The sequence below is a fragment of the Salvia splendens genome, chromosome 2 (genome assembly GCF_004379255.2).
Source record: "Salvia splendens isolate huo1 chromosome 2, SspV2, whole genome shotgun sequence".
NCBI lineage: Eukaryota > Viridiplantae > Streptophyta > Magnoliopsida > Lamiales > Lamiaceae > Salvia > Salvia splendens.
Window position 1 is genome coordinate 16,836,372 of NC_056033.1, and position 18,465 is coordinate 16,854,836.

Here is an 18,465-nt window from a genome sequence, read left to right on the forward strand (position 1 = left end):
ATAATTCAAGCGCATCTTGTACACATAAATTTAAAATATGAAATATGCATCTTTGATATCTTGCGGTGTTAGCAGTTGCATTATCAAAACCAATAGAAAATATCCTGTTGCATAATTGAAACTCATTCAAAACTTGTATAATCAAATAAGCAATTTCGGGTGCAGTGTGTGGACCGTAAAGTCCAACTATAGTCCACAAAGTGAACCGTAATGCCCATGTATGAATGGCGGTTAAAACAATCAGTCAACACATCTGAGCAAATGTTCACTTTGTGGCCCAAGTTAACTAAATAACGTGCTAATTCAACCTTTTTTCTCTAAACATTGCCTAACAGTAGATCGTTGAACGGTCATTCTACCTATTCTTTTGATAGCTACGTTTAAACCACTTTGCATAGTAACCTCAAATTTTTTATCATCATAAACGTTAAAAGGAAAATGCTTCATTGCCGGCCATCTAGTCATAACATCAGAAAAAAAAATTTTGATCATATTTAAAAAGAGGCGTAACTGACGAACCCGAGCCACCGGGTTGGAAGTTTAGTTGGGTTTGGGTAAAGGAAGTGCCGCATTCTACTGGATGCTTTGTCACTAAATGGCGACGGAGGGTGCCATATCCCCCACCACTCGAGAATTTGTACACTTTAGGTCCCGACGCAGATTCTATTTTTGTAGAATTTTGGTAAGAATTTGAAGGGGGTAATTTAGACGATTGATAAATGGTTAGAGAGAAATAATATTAAAAATGCACATAAATAAGCTAAAATATCAGAAATCCCTTATTACGAAGAATACGCATGCCTCGATCCCAAATTACGAAAGGTCAGTGAATTAAATCCTTAATTACGAAAGGTCCGCGAATTTAAACCCTTATTCCGAAATTTCTCCTTATTAACTACAATAATAACTGCTATGTAACCACCCATTTACTTCAAATAACTCCCCACTAACTTCAAATAATTACCCACTAATCGTATCCGGGTATCAACCTTCCCCGGCCTTAAAAGTCGCCACGCAATTCAGAACAGACACACACTGTGTAAGGTCTTTCCAAAATCCACTACTGCTGAGGGTCTTACACCGAGAAAAACACATGCCAAGGAATCATCTGAGCTGAAAAACGATGTTATAGCAAAAGGGAGAGTGACAGTATTGAGTGATTCAAGAACAAGAGCAGCTCCACAGAGGAAAAAGACAGCTCTATTTTCTAGACTATTTTTTATTTTTTTCATTCTCAAATGACCCTAGCTAGAAAAAGACATCTACTGTTTATGTCAAATCATCGATAGAAGCAAAGGATAAATACTCTCTTCATCCCACAAGAATATACACTTTCTAATTTTAGAAACTCTTTTTTAATGAGGCGAAACCATTCTCCACTAACAATACTATATTTACTTTTTTTCTATACTTCTCTCCTACTTTTCCAATTTTACATTAAAACCTGTGACGAACCCAAAGTGCATATTCTTTAAGGACGGAGGAAGTATTAAACAAATACTAAGCAAAATATGATTGCTTACAAACCGTCGTCAATCTTGGTGTGACACCATAAGCTAGTGATGACACGATACAAATATTTTAAAATATATTTAGTCAATTAAAAATATTAATTTGTATTTTTAAATACACATTTATATTTTAAAAATCATTATCAATCTTGGTGTGCAATTGTTAAATAAGACAGAGAGAGGGGAAAAGCAGTAAAAGTAGTGTTAATGGATTTTTAGGTCTACATTGGTAGTGATTGATACGCTTGGATTTTGCACGGTTTTAAGACATCTTTTGGTCCGTTTTTAATGTCCAAGTTGCATTACATGTCAATTATTTGCATATTTTATCTATTTTGATATTTTGACATGTTTTGTGAGAAATGTACATATTTGAGCCTAAAAAGGGAATTAAAACGCAAAGTTGGAAATCTGGAGCTGTTCTGCATGTCCAGCGGTCCGCTGCGACAGTGCCAGCGACCAATGGCGCCCAACGACCGCTAAGCCAGTAGCGGTCCACTCCGAGAAAGTTGTGCATGAAGTCAAGACACGCCCAGCGTCCGCTGGAGGATTTGTGGCGACCGCTACCGAGAGTCCAGAGAGTTACGGGATGATGGATAGCGACCTCTGAAACAAGTGCAGCGGCCCGCCAGCCAAGAGTCAGAAGCCTCAGACCAACCCACAGCGACCGCTGGCCAAGGTGCAGCGGCCCGCTGGAAAATAGCGGCGAGCAGAATTTGCCCTACTTTCTCTCTAAGATTTATCATATTTTGCAACTCTTTTCCTTATTTGAGAAGGGACGATTTTCGCCTATAAATACCCCCAAAGCTTCATCAAAAGAAGATCTTCTCTTTGCCAAATATTTCTAGAGCTTAAAAGTTAGAGTGCTTCATTGTGCAAGGAGTTGAAGAAGGAATCAAGATCATCAAGGCTACAAGGATTCAACCTTTGGGTTTATTATTTTAGTTCTTATGTTTTCATTGTCTTCCATTCAATCTATGTTTTAGCTTATTCTATCATGTTTAACTAAACTCATAGGATTCTAGGGATGTGTTAGTAACTTTTATTGGTTTATACAATTCCTATTTCTATTTAACATCCGTTTGATCTTACTTTGTTTCTTCCTTAAGTTAATGGATAATGCTTTACGCTTGAGTGACACATTCAGTGATGATTTAATATAACTTGCTACATAATCGTGAGAGGAGGTTGGCGAGTTAGATCCACTTAATAGACACTACAATTAGATTCCTTTAAAACAACACTATTAATTCAGAGTAAGGACTTTTTAAGGGTCTTAGGAGCTTTTAGGAGTTACGTATTTAGGATTGACAACCCTAATGTTTGTAATCAAGGTTTGCATCGCATGAGCATAAACTAGGTGACTCGTTCTATCAAAGTAAAAACTGTGCTAGGGTGTTGTAGTTGGAATTTGTAACCATAATTGTGAAAGTACATCCCTGAAATTCCCTTATCTCTATACTTTTCTCCGCGTGATTTATTTGCAATTAGTTGTTTCTTTGCTTTTTATTGTTCTTTGTTTTCAAAAATTCCCAAAACTTTCTGTTCTCCAAATAGTAATAGAGTTTTAGTAGAAGATAGAAAGTCTGTTTATGTGATTGCGCAATCAAATTTATGAAATGAAAGGAATTTAGTGACTCAGGTCTTTTAAAATGAAAACCCCGTGTTCAGTCAACTGTGACTGACAAATTAAAAGGAACTTATTTTTGGCACTATGCTCACTGAGTGTATCAAGTACTCAGCCCTGCATATTTATTTTCTAACGTGCAGGTTGAACGTGAACGAGGAGGCGAAGGTGTTGGGAAATAACTATTAATAAGTAGTTAGGTAGCCCAAAGTAGTATGTCTTCATACATACTATTTTGTCTTGGATTCTTCCGCTGCAATAGAACTATGTTCTAAGAATTTATGAATTTAGTCTTGATACTCTGATTCTCTTTTGACTATGTACCCGTTCGCATTCGAAATCGAAATCTTAAGTTGATTTGTTCACTTATGTTTAATCCATAGTTTATGAAATTATTTTTAGTCGTGAAATAGCTACGCTCACTAGTACTAGAGAGTCGTGGTCGTGACAATAGTGCTAATAAAAAATGCATCAGCGGTGTATAATTAGTTAAAAGTTATCAATTTTAGACTGATCTATATTTTAGAACAATCCAAAATAATAAAATTAATCTATTTTTTTAGGACAATAGAGTACATTATTGTCATGTTTTGTCTCACAAAATATTATACGTACATCATCATAAATCTAATTTCCTTTTGAGTGATAATATAGGTTGATACAACATCACACTTTAGTATTTGCAAGATGGAATTTCAAAATTAGTTTATGTGTTAAAATAAATTGGCTTGAATTATTGCCTACTTCAATCATGAAAGATAATGTTCAACATATAGTATTAGAATTAAAAATAATTGGCCCATGAATTGAGTTGATTAGCAAAATTATTTAAAACTATAGCCTCTTGCACGATAACCTCTAGAATATCTTGAATCTTGATTTACACATTAATATATATACATTAACTAAAATAAAATATAGAGAAATAGAAAGAAACAAGTATAATTTTCATATACCAAAAAAAGAAAAAGAGTCCATGAAGAAGCCATAACTGGTAATGGATGCCATGTCTTGCACATAAAAAATTGATAAACCATTCTTGAATAAACAATAGAAGCTTCTATTTCACACTATATAAGGCGACATTTCCCATCACAATTCACACAAACAAACCTTCATATCTTAATTTCCCATATATTTAATTCCAATTAAAGCTCATAAAACATAACCATGGTTGCCATCACTTATGATATGGAGGTTCCTTCCTCAGCCCCAGCTGCAAAGATGTTCAAAGCCATGGTGCTCGACGCCGACACTCTCATTCCCAAGATCATGCCTCAGGCCATCAAGAATGTGGAGATCTTGGAAGGGGATGGTGGCGTTGGCACCGTGAAGATCATTCATTTTGGCGAAGGGAGTCACTATACGAGCGCTAAGCACCGCGTGGAGGCCATTGACAAGGAGAACTTGACACACACATACAGCATCATCGAGGGCGATGCTCTTGCAGGTGTCCTCGAGTCCATCACTTATCATATCAAGATCGTCCCAACGGAAGATGGGGGATGCATATGCAAGAACAGAAGCATTTACAACACCAAAGGCGAGGTCGAGATTAATGATGAGAAAATAAAGGAAGGGAAAGAGAAGGCCATGGCTATGTTCAAGGCCATTGAGGCATATGTTCAATCCAATCCTGATGCCTAAGTGTCAACTCAATTGCTGATTCTCTCATTTATTTTCTTCCCTTTTAATGCTTGAGTTTGTGCGTTTTTTTTTGTTCTGTTTCTGTAATGTTGTTATTTTCTTGAATTTCAAGTCAATGAATTTGATAATATCTCTCCACACATCTCTTCTCATATTCTTCTGAACAACAAAATAGCAATTGGTAGTTAATATACTCCCTCAGTCCTTCGTTAAGCAAGGCACTCTTTTTTGCACTCATTTTGAAAAAATAATATCTAATAGTTGAAGTCGAAAGAAAATAAAGTAAAAGAGAGAATAATGTAGAGTAACAGCTACCATGCTTACGCTGCTGCAAGAGAGCGGCCATCAACGTAGACAGTGACATTGTTACGCCACTCAGGATCAATACGTAACTCGGGGCAATCTTTAATTTCTAACCAAACTAATTTAGTGAGGGGATGTAGTGCATCCACAGAGGGTAAATGCCTCAGTTTGTTGCAGCTATATAGTGACAACCTAGTTAGAGATGAGAGGTTCCAAAACCATTGGGGCAATTCTTCCACTCCTATGTTCTCTAACCTTAACCAATCAAGAGCAGTGAGATGTTGAATTGATTGAGGTATCCACTCCCATTTGTGCACTCCCTTCAAGTTTAAGTGAGTGAGTGAGTTGCAACATCCTTCCAATAACACATCAACACTATGTTTAATGGAAACACTCTTCTCCTCTGACCACTCCACACTCACATCTATCTTCAACTCCTTCAACCTGTCTAAACCCGAGCCCTCAACACTAGGACTACTAGCCATGAAATTAGGAACGCCAAGAATTGTCATTTCAGCAAGACGAGGTGATGATTTGGACAGACAGTTGATTAGCTCTGGTAGATTATTCAAGCTTCTTAACCCCCTCAATTCAAGATATTCGACTGAGGGTGCCCACGACTCTAGCATTTCGCATGGAAATTCCTTCAGCTCTCCGCACCCTGAAATCCACAGCCTCAAAGTAGAGAGGATTCCCTGTGACTGTACACTTGGATTCCCAATCGACTTCAGATTTGGACAATCCCTGATATATAACTGCTCTAGAGAATTGAGGGTGTCCACCCCATCCGGCAACTCTCTCAACAGAGGGCATTCGTATATCATAAAGTTCGAGAGATTGCGATTGTTATAAAATAAAGCATCTGGCAAGCACTCCATTCGCTCTAACCCACTTATAGTGAGGTCAGTTAAATGATTGGTTGAACAGTTTATGACCCTCACCTTCTTCAATCTTTGCAAAATAAGAGATTTGAGATTTGGCAAGTGCTTGAGCATTGGGATTTCCTCACATTCTGAGCACCTCCTGAATGTTATACTAAACAACTTGTCCAGTGGTACATAAGAGCCTTGAAGACCATCCCATACTGCCATCTTTTGAGTCCATGTTGGAAATCTTTTGCCTTTGAACCCTTCAATTTTCAACACCTTTAGATTTGCATTCTCATGGGGTTGGAGGCCTTCCAACACACTCTCATCACTTCTACTTTCATCTTCTCTCTGCTCATTCCAATGAAACACCAAATAGGATAAGTTTGACTTCTCAAACATATTTGCTTTTATAGCCTCTTCCTTATCACGCACCCTTTCAAGATTACGAATCTCCAATCTTCCTTTGAGATTCCTCAAACTTCCGAGCTCTTCAATTTGATATCCCTTCTCTTTGCCCACTCTAAAGTGTACGAGCGTCTGAAGGCAAGTTAATCTCCCCATATCCGCAGGCAACTCTACATGAGAGTCGATATGAAGATGCCTTAACTTAATCAAATACTTCAACGTACTTGGCAGTTTTTGTGTGGCCAAACACAGAGCTCGTAATGTTTGCAACTGATAGAGTTCACCAATCCACTCTGGCAAGTTTTTAATTCTTGTATTTGAAATATTAAGATTTCTCAAATGTATCAACTCCCTAATTGAATTGGGCAACTCTGTACAATCACTACTAGTAAGACTTAGATTGTGCAGACATTCAAAGTTTGAGAACATGGAAACGGAAGTTATACCTTTGAAGAATAATGTACGCAAATGCTTTGCCACTTCTTTTGGAACAGGACCTTCTTCCTCGTGAACAATGTATCGAACTGGGGTGATGCCATCTACATTATGAGAACCATTTAAAACAGAAGATGCAAGATCATGCACAAGATCGTGCATCACACAACTCCAAACATCTCCATAAATATCTCTTTGTGCAACTATCAACAAAGAGTTGTGTAGAAGAACATCGAAGAACTTATTGCCTACAGACTCCATCTTATATCTTTCGTCAAGTTGAAGAAACCCTTCTGCCATCCATAGCTCAATCACTTTTTGCTTCTCCATTTCTGCACCTTTGGAGAAAATTGAACAGTAGGCGAAGCACTTCTTGAGTGATGGTGGAGACAGATGATCAAAGCTCAATTTAAGTATTTTTGTGATATTTTGAGCTTCGTCGTCATTCGAAAGCCAATTTTCATTGATGAAGCGCCACTCTTCTTCGGACTTAGAGCGAAGCAAACCACCGACCACATTAGCAGCTAAGGGCAAACCCTGACATCTTTCAGCAATCTTTTTCCCAATCCTCTCAAATCTTGATGGAACTTCTCCATTTTCAAGAAAGGCTTTTGCTTTGATAATGGACCAACAGTCTGCATCTGATAAGCCATTTAATGAATAAATTTCAAGTGGATCCACAATCGAAGCAACCCTTTGACTCCTTGTAGTGATGATAATGCCGTTTCCCTCAGTGGAAGTGACTCCTGATATAGAGTTTATAAAGTCTTCCCATTTGGAAACATCTTCATTCCATACATCATCAAGAACAAGAAGATAAGTTTTAGCCTTCAAAGCTTCTTGAAGCCTTTTTAGGATAACTTCCCTACTTTCAATTCCAAAACCAGTATGAGAAGTCAATGTTGAAAGTAGTTTATTGAAAAGAATGATTGGATCAAAAGTTTGAGAAACATGCACCCAAATAAGTAATCCGTATCGAGCCTTTACCCTTTCATGATTAAAGACTTTCCTAGTCAACGTAGTCTTCCCCTTTCATCTGGACTAGTTTGGGCACATCATCATCTCTTCCAACAAAGATTGGATCAATAGTGATTGAATCAGTCTCAGTGGAAGCAGTCGGTGCAGGAACAGGCGCATTCACAAGTATGCTTTGAAGGCCAAGATCTCTTGCTCTTTTGTTCATAGACTTAAAAGTGGCATTGATTTTTTCGATTGCATGAGCCATATTTCTCCGATGTGAAATGTGGTTAAACGATGAGAAGAAGGATAGTACCTTGTCCTTGCCTTTAGGTGTCCTCATTTTGTTGACATTGTTGTGGAGAAGATGATAGCTGAGTTCATCCAAAACGTTATCCGCATTAAAAGCTATACCTTCGAGTTCCCTCAACCAGATCTTGACAGCATGTTGGGTGATGGACTTGGTCTCAGCATCACTCAAGTAGGCTTGAACCATGATCATAGTCTTCTGCAGCTGTTGGGCTTCTCTGTCGAGACCCCGGAGTAAAAAGTACTCTTCCTTGAAGACGTTGATCAGATTTTGAACAAGAACTTCAATGGCTGCAGCAGAGATGCCTCCATCCATGGTTTCTTTCACACACAGAATGGTTGTAAGCTTATCTTGGAAGATGAAGAATGGATGATATATATTGGTTTTAAAAGTTTGAAAGGAAAGGTTTTGTAGTATTATTGGTGCTAGATAAATATTTTTGAATTAATCTAGCAGGGCCCCACTAGTCACAAGGTACCTCAAAATATGCTTAAGAGTTAAAAATATACATCTTAGAAAACACATAATGAACTTACTTGCATTTTGTTTTGATAGACATTGGTGCTCTTCCGCAAGAGCCGGCGCCGTGCCGACAGCACGGCAAGATCCGTGCTCGCTGCTGCGCTCTTAACCGTCATCATGGACGTGCTCCTGCCGAAGAGCAGGGCGACGTGCATCTTTGTACTAGCAATTGCAAGTAAGGGTGGGTAGGTACGGTATACCTTACCGAAACCACCATATCATATACCTTACCGTAAATACGGTATGCCAAAAAGTCATACCTTTACCTTACTAAAGTTTTCGGTATACCGATCTTCGGTATACCTTATTTTCGGTATAGCGAGTTTTCATACCGATACCGTACCGAAGTTCGCTATACCTTACTTTTGCGGTATACCTGACTTTCAACATCAATTAAAATAGAATTTTTGAGTTTTAGAATATCATTTATATTTTATAAATTTTAAAATAAATGAAATATATTTTATTCATAATTATATTTATATTTCACAATATAAAATAAAAATATATAAAATATATTATATATATAATTGTGTTTATATTTTTGCAGTATATACCTTAGTTTATAGTATATACTTTAATTTACGGTATATACCGAATTTCGGTATGCAGCGGTATACCGCGGTATTTGAACATTCATATCGTTACCTTACCGTAATCTTTCGGTAAGGTATCATACCGTACCAAAAATTCGTCATTTTCATCATTTTTTTGGTACGATAAGATCGGTATTTCGGTATTTCCTCAGCCCTAATTGCAAGACCATAATCTATTCCTACTATGAATTTTCTTACTCTATTTAAAGGTTTACATTTCTCTTCTTTTACAATTTTGAGTTAACTATGCAAATGGTCCCTGAATTATGCGTTTCGCACGCAAACGGTTATTGAACTTTAAAAATATCATGGATAGTCTCTAGACTATGGTATGATCACATTCATGGTACTTTTTTTATATTCATCACAATTTTGCATAAAAAATGCTCCCAAAGGCATGGAGGGCATTTTTGGACTTTATTATCTAGGTACGTGATCTTTTCTTTATTCCTCTCTTTCTCTCTCTCTCTCTCTCGTATTGGATATGATATTTTCTTATAGTTTAAGTGCCTAAAATGATTATTTTCACTTCATTTTTTCAATCACTTTATGTAAGATCATATTTCTCTCTCTTTCTCTGAAACTTTTAGAAAATAGAGTGAACTGCACCATTAGTCCCTAACATTTTAGGTTCTTGCACCGCATACCCCTAACAAAAAAAATAGTGCTAAAGGACCCTAATGTTTAATATAATCACGAATGTAATGTTTTTAGCCACTTTTCGGACGAAAATGCCCAAATGTCTTGAAGGGCATTTTTGGTAATCCCTAAATTCGCCGACATATAAATTCTGTCACATTTTTGTCAACAACTGCTTATGTGATTTCCTAATAAGTTCTGGTACTTCATAGGTGATTAAAGTTTTGTCATTATTTGCATAGAAAAAAACTTCTTATATCTTTCTATTTCTAGTTAGTGGTAAGAGCATCCACAATAGGACGGACTAGCCAATAGCCTAGCACTAGGACTAACCAAAAACACCTCCTGCCACGTCACTAGGACTTCCCATAACCGTCACATCATCAGGACTTCCCACAGCCCAATAACAACCTAGTACTCGGACTAGACGACGCCCTAGCCAATAAAACAAATTCACAAATTCACAAATACGGAATTAAAAATTCGACACGAATACGGACGAATAAAGTGCAATAATAATTTCATTAAAATAAAAAATTACATAGTAAAATTCAACAAAAAAAATTCTAGTAAAATTATAAAAAACGAAAAACAACGGTTCAAACAAATTACATTATATATCAACATACACTCATCCCCGTCCATAACTCTTCAATTATATCTTGCTGGAGTCGAATATGAGCTTCTTGTTGGCGAATATCGGCAAATGCTTGGACCCTTTCGGCGTCCCCCTAGGTATCCCCACTCGTACATTGGCGGTGGCCACGCCGTGGCTTGGACCGGCAGCATCTACATTAGCCCAATCAGTCAGTTCCGGACCTTCATTTTCGACGATCATGTTATGCATGATAATACATGTGTGCATGACATCAGCAATGCATTTGTCATACCACAACCGTGTTGGACCCTTCACTGCCGCCCATCGAGCGTGTAGCACACCAAATGCCCGCTCCACATCCTTGGGCGCCGCCTCCTATCGTTGCGCAAAGTAAATCTTCTTTGGATCTGTTGGGCATTTGATCCTCTTCACAAAGACGGACCACCTAGGGTATATCCCATCTGCCAAATAGTAGCACATATTGCGCTGGTTGCCGTTGGCGACAAAACTGCTGGCCGGACCAATGCCCATGCACTGCTCGTTGAAAAGGGACGACGACTGGAGGACGTTGACGTCGTTGTTCGACCCGGCTGCCCCAAAATACGCAAGCCAAATCCATAACCGGTAGTCAGCTACGACTTTGAGGATCATCGTGAGATTCTTGCCGCTGAAGCCGGTTGTGTACATTCCTTTCCAGGTGGTGGGGCAGTTCTTCCATTCCCAATGCATACTTTCTATGTTGCCCAACATTCTGGGAAACCCCTGCACCGTCTCGTGCATATCCATCAGACCTTGGCAGTCTTCTGGGGTAGACTTTCGAAGATACCTGTCCCTGAATATGTGAATGATGCCCCAACAAAAATGCTTCAGAAACTCACGGGCAGTCGTCTCGCCTATGTGAAGGTACTCGTCGAATGTCGGTCGCGCCTCCGTAGGCCAACTGCCTGATTGCGGCAGTGCACTTCTGTATAGGCGAGTGACCGGGTCTACCACTCGCATCCTCCCTGAACCGGAAATACTTGTACCGATGCTCTAAAGCTGACACGATACTCATAAATAGCGGTTGTTGCATCCTAAAATGCCGCCGGAAAAAGGACTCCCCAAACCGCGGCTGATCAGCGAAGTAGTCGTCAAACAACCGTTGGTGGGCACCGATGTGGTCGCGGGGGACTACAGCTCGATGATGGATAGGGCGAGTAACCGCCGGCTGCTACTGCTGGCGCAAGTGCTCATACACCAACCGATTTATCTCCACGAACGTATAGGCCCGCAACTCTTCGTTAATTCACCGCGGGTCGTTAGCATCACCATCACTAGCCATTTTTTTATCTACAGATCAGATGAGAAATGAAGAGAGAAGGAAGAGAAACTCATTAACACAAGTGGTGCGAATGAAATGGAGTGCAACGAACCGTATATATAGAGTTAAAATTTAAAAAAAAATCAAAGTTTCGCTCGCCGATCGCGTCAGCACAATAGCGGACGAGCGATCGGCGAGCGATCGTAAATTATGGTAAAAAATAAAGAAAAACTAGGGAAAATAGAAACACGGAAAAATACTAGAAAATGAGTTTTATAAGGAAGAAAGGGTCTCATTTTATTAATTTTATATTAATTAATGCAGATAATGATAAATCTGTATATTATAAAATATAAAAAAGTGTAAATAATGACATAATTTTAATTACATATGAAGTATTATAACTTATTAGAAAATTACATAAGAAGTTGTTGACAAAAATGTGACAGAAATCATATGTGAGTAGTATAATGGAGTTAAAAATGCCCTTATAAGGCCTGAGGGTGTTTTAGTCCAAGAAAATATCATTCGTGATTATATTAAACGTTAGGGTCCTCTGACGCTATTTTTTTTGTTAGGGGTCTGCGATGTAATAACCCAAAAAGTTAGGGACTAATGGTGCAATTCACTCTAGAAAAATAAAAAATTCAATTAAAAACACTATGAATGTCTTAAATATATTAATCATAAAATTAATATTATAAATTTAAATAAAAAAACAATTGTAGCTAAATTTAATTTTGATTATAAATCAATTTTTTTAATATTAAAATTAAAAATTTAAGATTAATTAAAAATTTAGGGTAAATTAATTTTTTATATTAAATAATAATCAAATTACAGTTAAAATTAAATTTAGCTAAAATTTGTTTTGATAATTAAATTTATAAATTTTAACTTTTAATATTAAAAAAATAATCAAATTACAACCAAAATTAAATTTAAGAATCTAAAATAAAGGGATTGAAAAAGTGAAGAAAAAAATATCAGTTTTGACACTCAAACTATATGAAAATATCATATCCAGTACTAGAGAGAGGTCTTGAGAATCATATTCAGTATCTAGATATGAAAGTCCAAAATGTCCTTCATGCATTGGGGAAATTTTTGATGCAAACTAGTGATGGATAATAAAAAAATACCATAAATATGATTATACATTAGTTCAGAGGCTACCCATGATATTTTTATAGTTCAAGAATTATTTGCATAGTTCAATCTTTCCTTTTTCCATTATTTTCAAATAATTTGATAGAAGTATGTCAACACGTGCTTTCTGATTATATTTTTTTTGAAATGCCACTAGCTTGAAGTTTTCTTGTTTTCTTAAATATATTACTATTAAAGATTTATTTTTTAAAATATATCCATTTTTGAAATATTTTTGTGTTGGATCGTGAAATTTAATTAATCTTAATAAATATTTATAAAATTACCATCTTATATTATTTAAAATTTAGTCATAAATATAATATCTTATTTTTTATATTCATTTTATTAGGGGCGAGCAAAATATCCATAATCAAATAAAACTTATGTTATAAAATTTTGTTCCCATTTTTGGTTTAGAATGATTTTTCTAAAAAAATTAAAATTTCAAACTATTTTTACAACATTTTATGTAAAATCATATTTAAATAAATACTTTATTGAAATATATTCTATTTAAATATTACTCCCTCGTCCCACTTTAGGAGTCCCATTGGAGTTCGGCATGATTTTTAAGAAATGTAAAGGAAAGTTGGTGAAAAAATATACTTGAATGTGGGTTATTTTTATACATTAGTTTTATAATAAAATATGAGTGGAAAAAAGTTAGTGGAATGTGGAGCCTATTACCATTTATGGAATATTTCAATCGGAACTTTTAAAGTGAGACATAAAAAAATAGTAAATCGGGACTTCTAAAGTAGGACACATGAGTATTTGCTTAATATATAGTGCTCCATAACTAAATTTTTATTTGACTTTTTAGAAAAAATGAAATTTTTTCGATTCAGTTCATATTAATTTATAGAATTTCTAGTGTTAAATTAATGGATAATTTGAACCTGTTTGAATTTATAGAGTTTTTGTCACGACCACAACTCCCTAGTACTAGTGACCGTAGCTATTCTGTGACTACAAATAATCTCATAAACCATGGATTTAACATAAGTGAACAATTCAACTCAAGATAATGGTTTCGAAAGCGAATGGGTACATAGTCAAAAGAGAATCAGAGTATCGAGACTAAATTCATAAATTCCTAGAACATAGTTCTATTGCAGTGGAAGAGTCCAAGACAAAATAGTATGTATGAAGACATACTACTTTGGACTACCTAATTACTTATTAATAGTCATTTCCCAACACCTTCGCCTGCTCGTTTACGTTTAACCTGCACGTTAGAAAAGAAACATGCATGACTTAGTACTTGATATACTCAGTGGACATAGTGCCAAAAATAAGTTCCTTTTAATTTATCAGCCACAGTTGAGTGAACACGGGGTTTTTACTTTAAAAGACCCGAGTCACTAAATTTCTTTCATTTCATAAAATTGATTGCGCAATCACATAAACATAGATACCATATCTGAACGTATGTGAACCGAGAATGTGGCCACATTCCACGACGTTCACTGGACCGGCCAAATCGAAAGCTAGCACACGGTCCCCATATGTGTACACTAGTCCGAGTAGGGTTTGCGGCCCTACTGGGACCCGAATTCGATTTAACAAGATTGGCATAGCCAAGCAGATAGGTAATCGTAAAAGCAAAACATGGCGTGACAAACATGTTTAGAAAAGATTCACATTTTCATACTAAAATCAAGTTTTGAAAAGAATTCCCACCTCAGAGCTTAATTCCTTGATTTGAAAGTTCCTCGACTTGGTCTTACTTGACGTGCGACGATGTCCCTTTAGGAAATAAAGTATACTTAAATTAGGCTTTAAAAAGCCAAATAATTGACGTGAATGCATCCTAAATGCATGATCATTTTATCCCTTTTTCCTTAATTCATAAGTCCTTGAGCATTAATTAAATCATGCGATTAAATTTTATGTGGAGGTTTACCAATTATTCGTTTAACGAAAGAGCGTTACCTCTTATGAAAATTATTCAAGCATAAAAATTATCCCGAGGTCTATTCATCATTTTAGGATTATTTAGCGTACTATTTCGTAACATCAATTAATCGGGCATTAGCTAAGGTCCGGGGGTTTAAAATTATCATCGTGGGATTAATTAGCGTACCATCAGTTAATTGATCGGTCAAAACATTAGGAGGGTTCATGAATTAATTAGACATTGTAGGCACAAGTAACTTTAAAATAAAATAAGCCTAATACTTAACTAAAATTAGCCCAAAATACTCCCTCAAATTAATTAAATGTATGCCCAATTAATTTATAAGAGTGGCCCAATAAAGAGCCCAATTAAACCACCGGCAGAATTCCACGAATGGACGTTATGGAGGAACTTATCCGCCATTTGTACCCAGACAAAAAACGTTTCCATATAAGGGAAAGACGCGTCAGGCTATCGCGTGTTTTAACTAAACATGCATGAGGCTCTCGCGTGTTTAGTAAACACTCATCACACTCTCGCGTGTTTCAATTAAACACGCATCACGCTCTCGCGTGTTTGCCTTAAACATGCATCACGCTAACGCGTGTTTGCCTTGGATGAAAACCGAAGCTTCTGCCCTCTTTCTTCACTCCAGCGCTCCCCCTCTGCACGCGAGAAATCGGCGAAAACGAAGAGAAATCGACGAAAATCGAAGTGAATCCGACATCTAGCTGCTCCCGAATCTCTTTTAAGTGTTGTTAGGTAAGTTTTTACCCTTAATTTCATTTTTTGTTGGTTATAGATTTAGGGTTCAAGAGTTGAAATTTTTGGTTGAATTGTGATGAATTTGTGAATTATTGAAATTGGTGTCTGCCATTTTTGTTGAATTATTGAAATTGGTTTCGAATGTTGGGTGTTGGGATGAATTTGTGAAGAATTTTTGGATGGAATTGTGATGAATTTGGGAATTATTGAAATTGGTGTCGAATTTTTGTCGAATTATTGAAATTGGTTTCGAATGTTGGGTGTTGGGTTGAATTTGTGATGAAGTTTGTGTTGAATTGTGATGAATTTGTGAATTATTGAAATTGGGGTCGAATTTTTGTTTAATTATTGAAATTGGTGTCGAATGTTGTTAATTGTTGATTATATTAGGATGTCGCGATATGGACCAGAAGATCAATCTGTATTGCATTATCAGCACAATCATATATCTCGCAAGGCGTGGGCAGGCGAGGAAACAACTCCTTTCAATATTCGGCGCTTTGAGGGCAATTTTTGGGAGATAGATAATCATCACAGACGCGTGATTGATTATGTCTACAGATTTGGTTTCGGTGGGGTTTTTTACTGTGGGAAGGCGCTAGATGTAGATCATGCTTTAATCACAGCTTTGGTTGAACGTTGGAGTCCAGAGACACATACATTCCATCTTCCCGTAGGAGAAGCTACTATTACTTTACAGGACGTTCAAGTATTATGGGCTCTACGTGTAGATGGAGTACCCTTTACAGGAAATGGGTATTGTGAATCTGGGTGGAGGAGTTTATGTGATGAACTGTTGGGCTTCTATCCCCTTCAAAGCGAGATGAAGGAAAACGGTATCTTAGCATCGGCTCTAATGCATAGGATGTCGATTGAACCGTTAGAAGATGGTCTGGAAGACGAGGCCTACATTCAACGGGCATGTATGATTGTGCTTGGGAGGGTTGATATTACCCGACGGCTCAGGGTGTAAGATACCTCTGATGTGGTTGACCCAACTTCGAGATGTAGAGGCTGCCTCTATGATTAGTTGGGCGAGTGCTTCACTTGCTACACTATATCATAATGTTTGTGAGGCGTCCATGGGCAAAAGGATAGACATTGGAGGTCCGACCGTACTCCTACAGCTGTGGGTGTGGGAGAGGATGCCCACTTTGAGACCTGATTTTGTGATGACACGTGTACATACAAACAACACTCCATGTGCATTAATGTAAGTTTGTTGTTTTCTCTCTTTTGTGTATTTAATGACAACATATTAAATTAGAAACTTATCTCATTGTAGGTGGACTGGCTCATATATGATAAACAAGGCTCCAAAACATTCTGTTCGACATTATCATGAACAGTTATCATTACTCCAAAATAGCCAGGTATAATGAATAATGTTTTGATATATATTTGTGTAATATTATATATATTTGTGTATTAGTTGAATGTAAACTTGTTATTGTAGTTTATTTAGATGCCATATGTGGACCGTCAATTGCCAGACTCCTGCCTCGAGATAAACAACAGTTGAAGATCTGTGACGTACATGGTTTGTTGGGCTATTGTCGAAGCACATGAGCCTGAGCGCGTTGTGAGACAATTTAGAGGCACTCCGTTCATTCCGGAATTACGTGATTGGGGTTTCAATGAAACGCATTTCAAAACAAATCGGCGTGGAAAAGCTAAGACGAACTGGGCAACGCAGAACAAGGCTTACATTCAACAGTGGGAGAGAAGGTCGGAGTTCGTGTCTGATCATTACTTGGAGCCTCTTGAAGACCACGTGCAGGTGACTATAACTCGATTATACATGGAGTGGTATTTTAAAATAACTATCACATATATCACACTGCCGGGTAGGCTTCCAGAAGTAGGGATGAACACTGTTGCATCATCATCAACACTCAAAGTAAGTATTGTATTTTTATAGTTGTTGTTTCATTATTAAAGTATTTATGTTATTAACTATTCACGTTTTATTTGTTAATGTCTGAGACATTGGCCCATGTATATTTAATAAAAAGTTCCAACATCATACTGAGTGATAGGTGGTTCAAATTGCAACGCAGTAGTCACAGGAGTATATTCAATAAAAAGTTCAATTTGACGTGGATTTTCAGCAAACATATACTCCAACAAATTATCATCCACTGGTGTAGCTATATAATTCACCACTCCACTAAAAACCACAGGATGCCTCCATGTTAAATCAATCGTATGTGCATCTAAATCAATTCCAATTTTTTCACATATCATTGAAACTAGCTGATAATAAGATATCTTTGCATTCAAGATAATAAATGATTTTGCACGAGGGGGATCATAAGCAACACCTAAACCTGGGAGCTGAATAATTTTCCCATCCCAATATAAACTTACAAACACCATCACACCTGCAAAATAAGTACGATAAACATCATATACTCTAAATTCAACCAAATTCAACAAAAAAATTTAAAACACCATGAACCCTAAATCTTATACCCAACTAAAATATACCAATAATAACCGAAACAAAGGGTCGAAAGTTACCTAACAACACTTCAAATTGGAATGAGAGCAGCTAAATGTCGGATTAGGGTTCGATTTTTGCTGGTTGGGATGAATGGGGCTACGAAGCAAAGCAGTTTTCGCGTTCTGTGAGAGGCAGAAAGCTGAAGCAGCAGCCTGGACTGAATTTTGTATCCAAGGGAGACACGCATCAGCTTATTGCGTGTATAAATTAAAACACGCATGAGCAAATCATGTGTATACATTGAAACACGCTTGAGCCTCTCGCGTGTATAAATTCAAACACGCATGAGCAAATCGCGTGTTTAATTGAAACACGCATGAGCCTAACGCGTGTTTACTATGGATACACGCATGAGCTTCTCGCGTCTTTCCCCTCTCTGGAAACTTTTTTTTTGCGGGAACAAACGACGGATACTACCTCCCA

At 37.0% G+C, this 18,465-nt stretch overlaps 3 protein-coding genes and 1 long non-coding RNA gene across 4 annotated transcripts; 2 read left to right on the top strand and 2 right to left on the bottom strand.

The window, feature by feature from the left end:
* Positions 1-4,136: 4,136 nt before the first annotated feature.
* Positions 4,137-4,906, top strand: LOC121790282 (major allergen Pru ar 1-like). The gene has a single exon (XM_042188545.1). The coding sequence runs from the start codon at positions 4,309-4,311 to the stop codon at positions 4,783-4,785; it is 477 nt and encodes a 158-aa protein (XP_042044479.1). The 5' UTR covers positions 4,137-4,308; the 3' UTR covers positions 4,786-4,906.
* A 199-nt stretch (positions 4,907-5,105) lies between these two features.
* On the bottom strand, positions 5,106-7,792 carry LOC121774908 (putative disease resistance protein RGA3). Its single transcript, XM_042171815.1, has 2 exons — positions 7,785-7,792; positions 5,106-7,662 (listed from the first exon to the last, which is right to left on the bottom strand). The coding sequence occupies exons 1-2, from the start codon at positions 7,790-7,792 to the stop codon at positions 5,106-5,108; spliced, it is 2,565 nt and encodes an 854-aa protein (XP_042027749.1).
* Positions 7,793-15,927: 8,135 nt separating this feature from the next.
* On the top strand, positions 15,928-16,509 carry LOC121774917 (serine/threonine-protein phosphatase 7 long form homolog). Its single transcript, XM_042171826.1, has one exon. The coding sequence runs from the start codon at positions 15,928-15,930 to the stop codon at positions 16,507-16,509; it is 582 nt and encodes a 193-aa protein (XP_042027760.1).
* Positions 16,510-17,612: 1,103 nt separating this feature from the next.
* On the bottom strand, positions 17,613-18,307 carry LOC121790293. Its single transcript, XR_006048251.1, has 2 exons — positions 18,060-18,307; positions 17,613-17,920 (listed from the first exon to the last, which is right to left on the bottom strand). It is a non-coding gene; the product is annotated as an uncharacterized LOC121790293 (long non-coding RNA).
* Between the last annotated feature and the right edge of the window lie 158 nt (positions 18,308-18,465).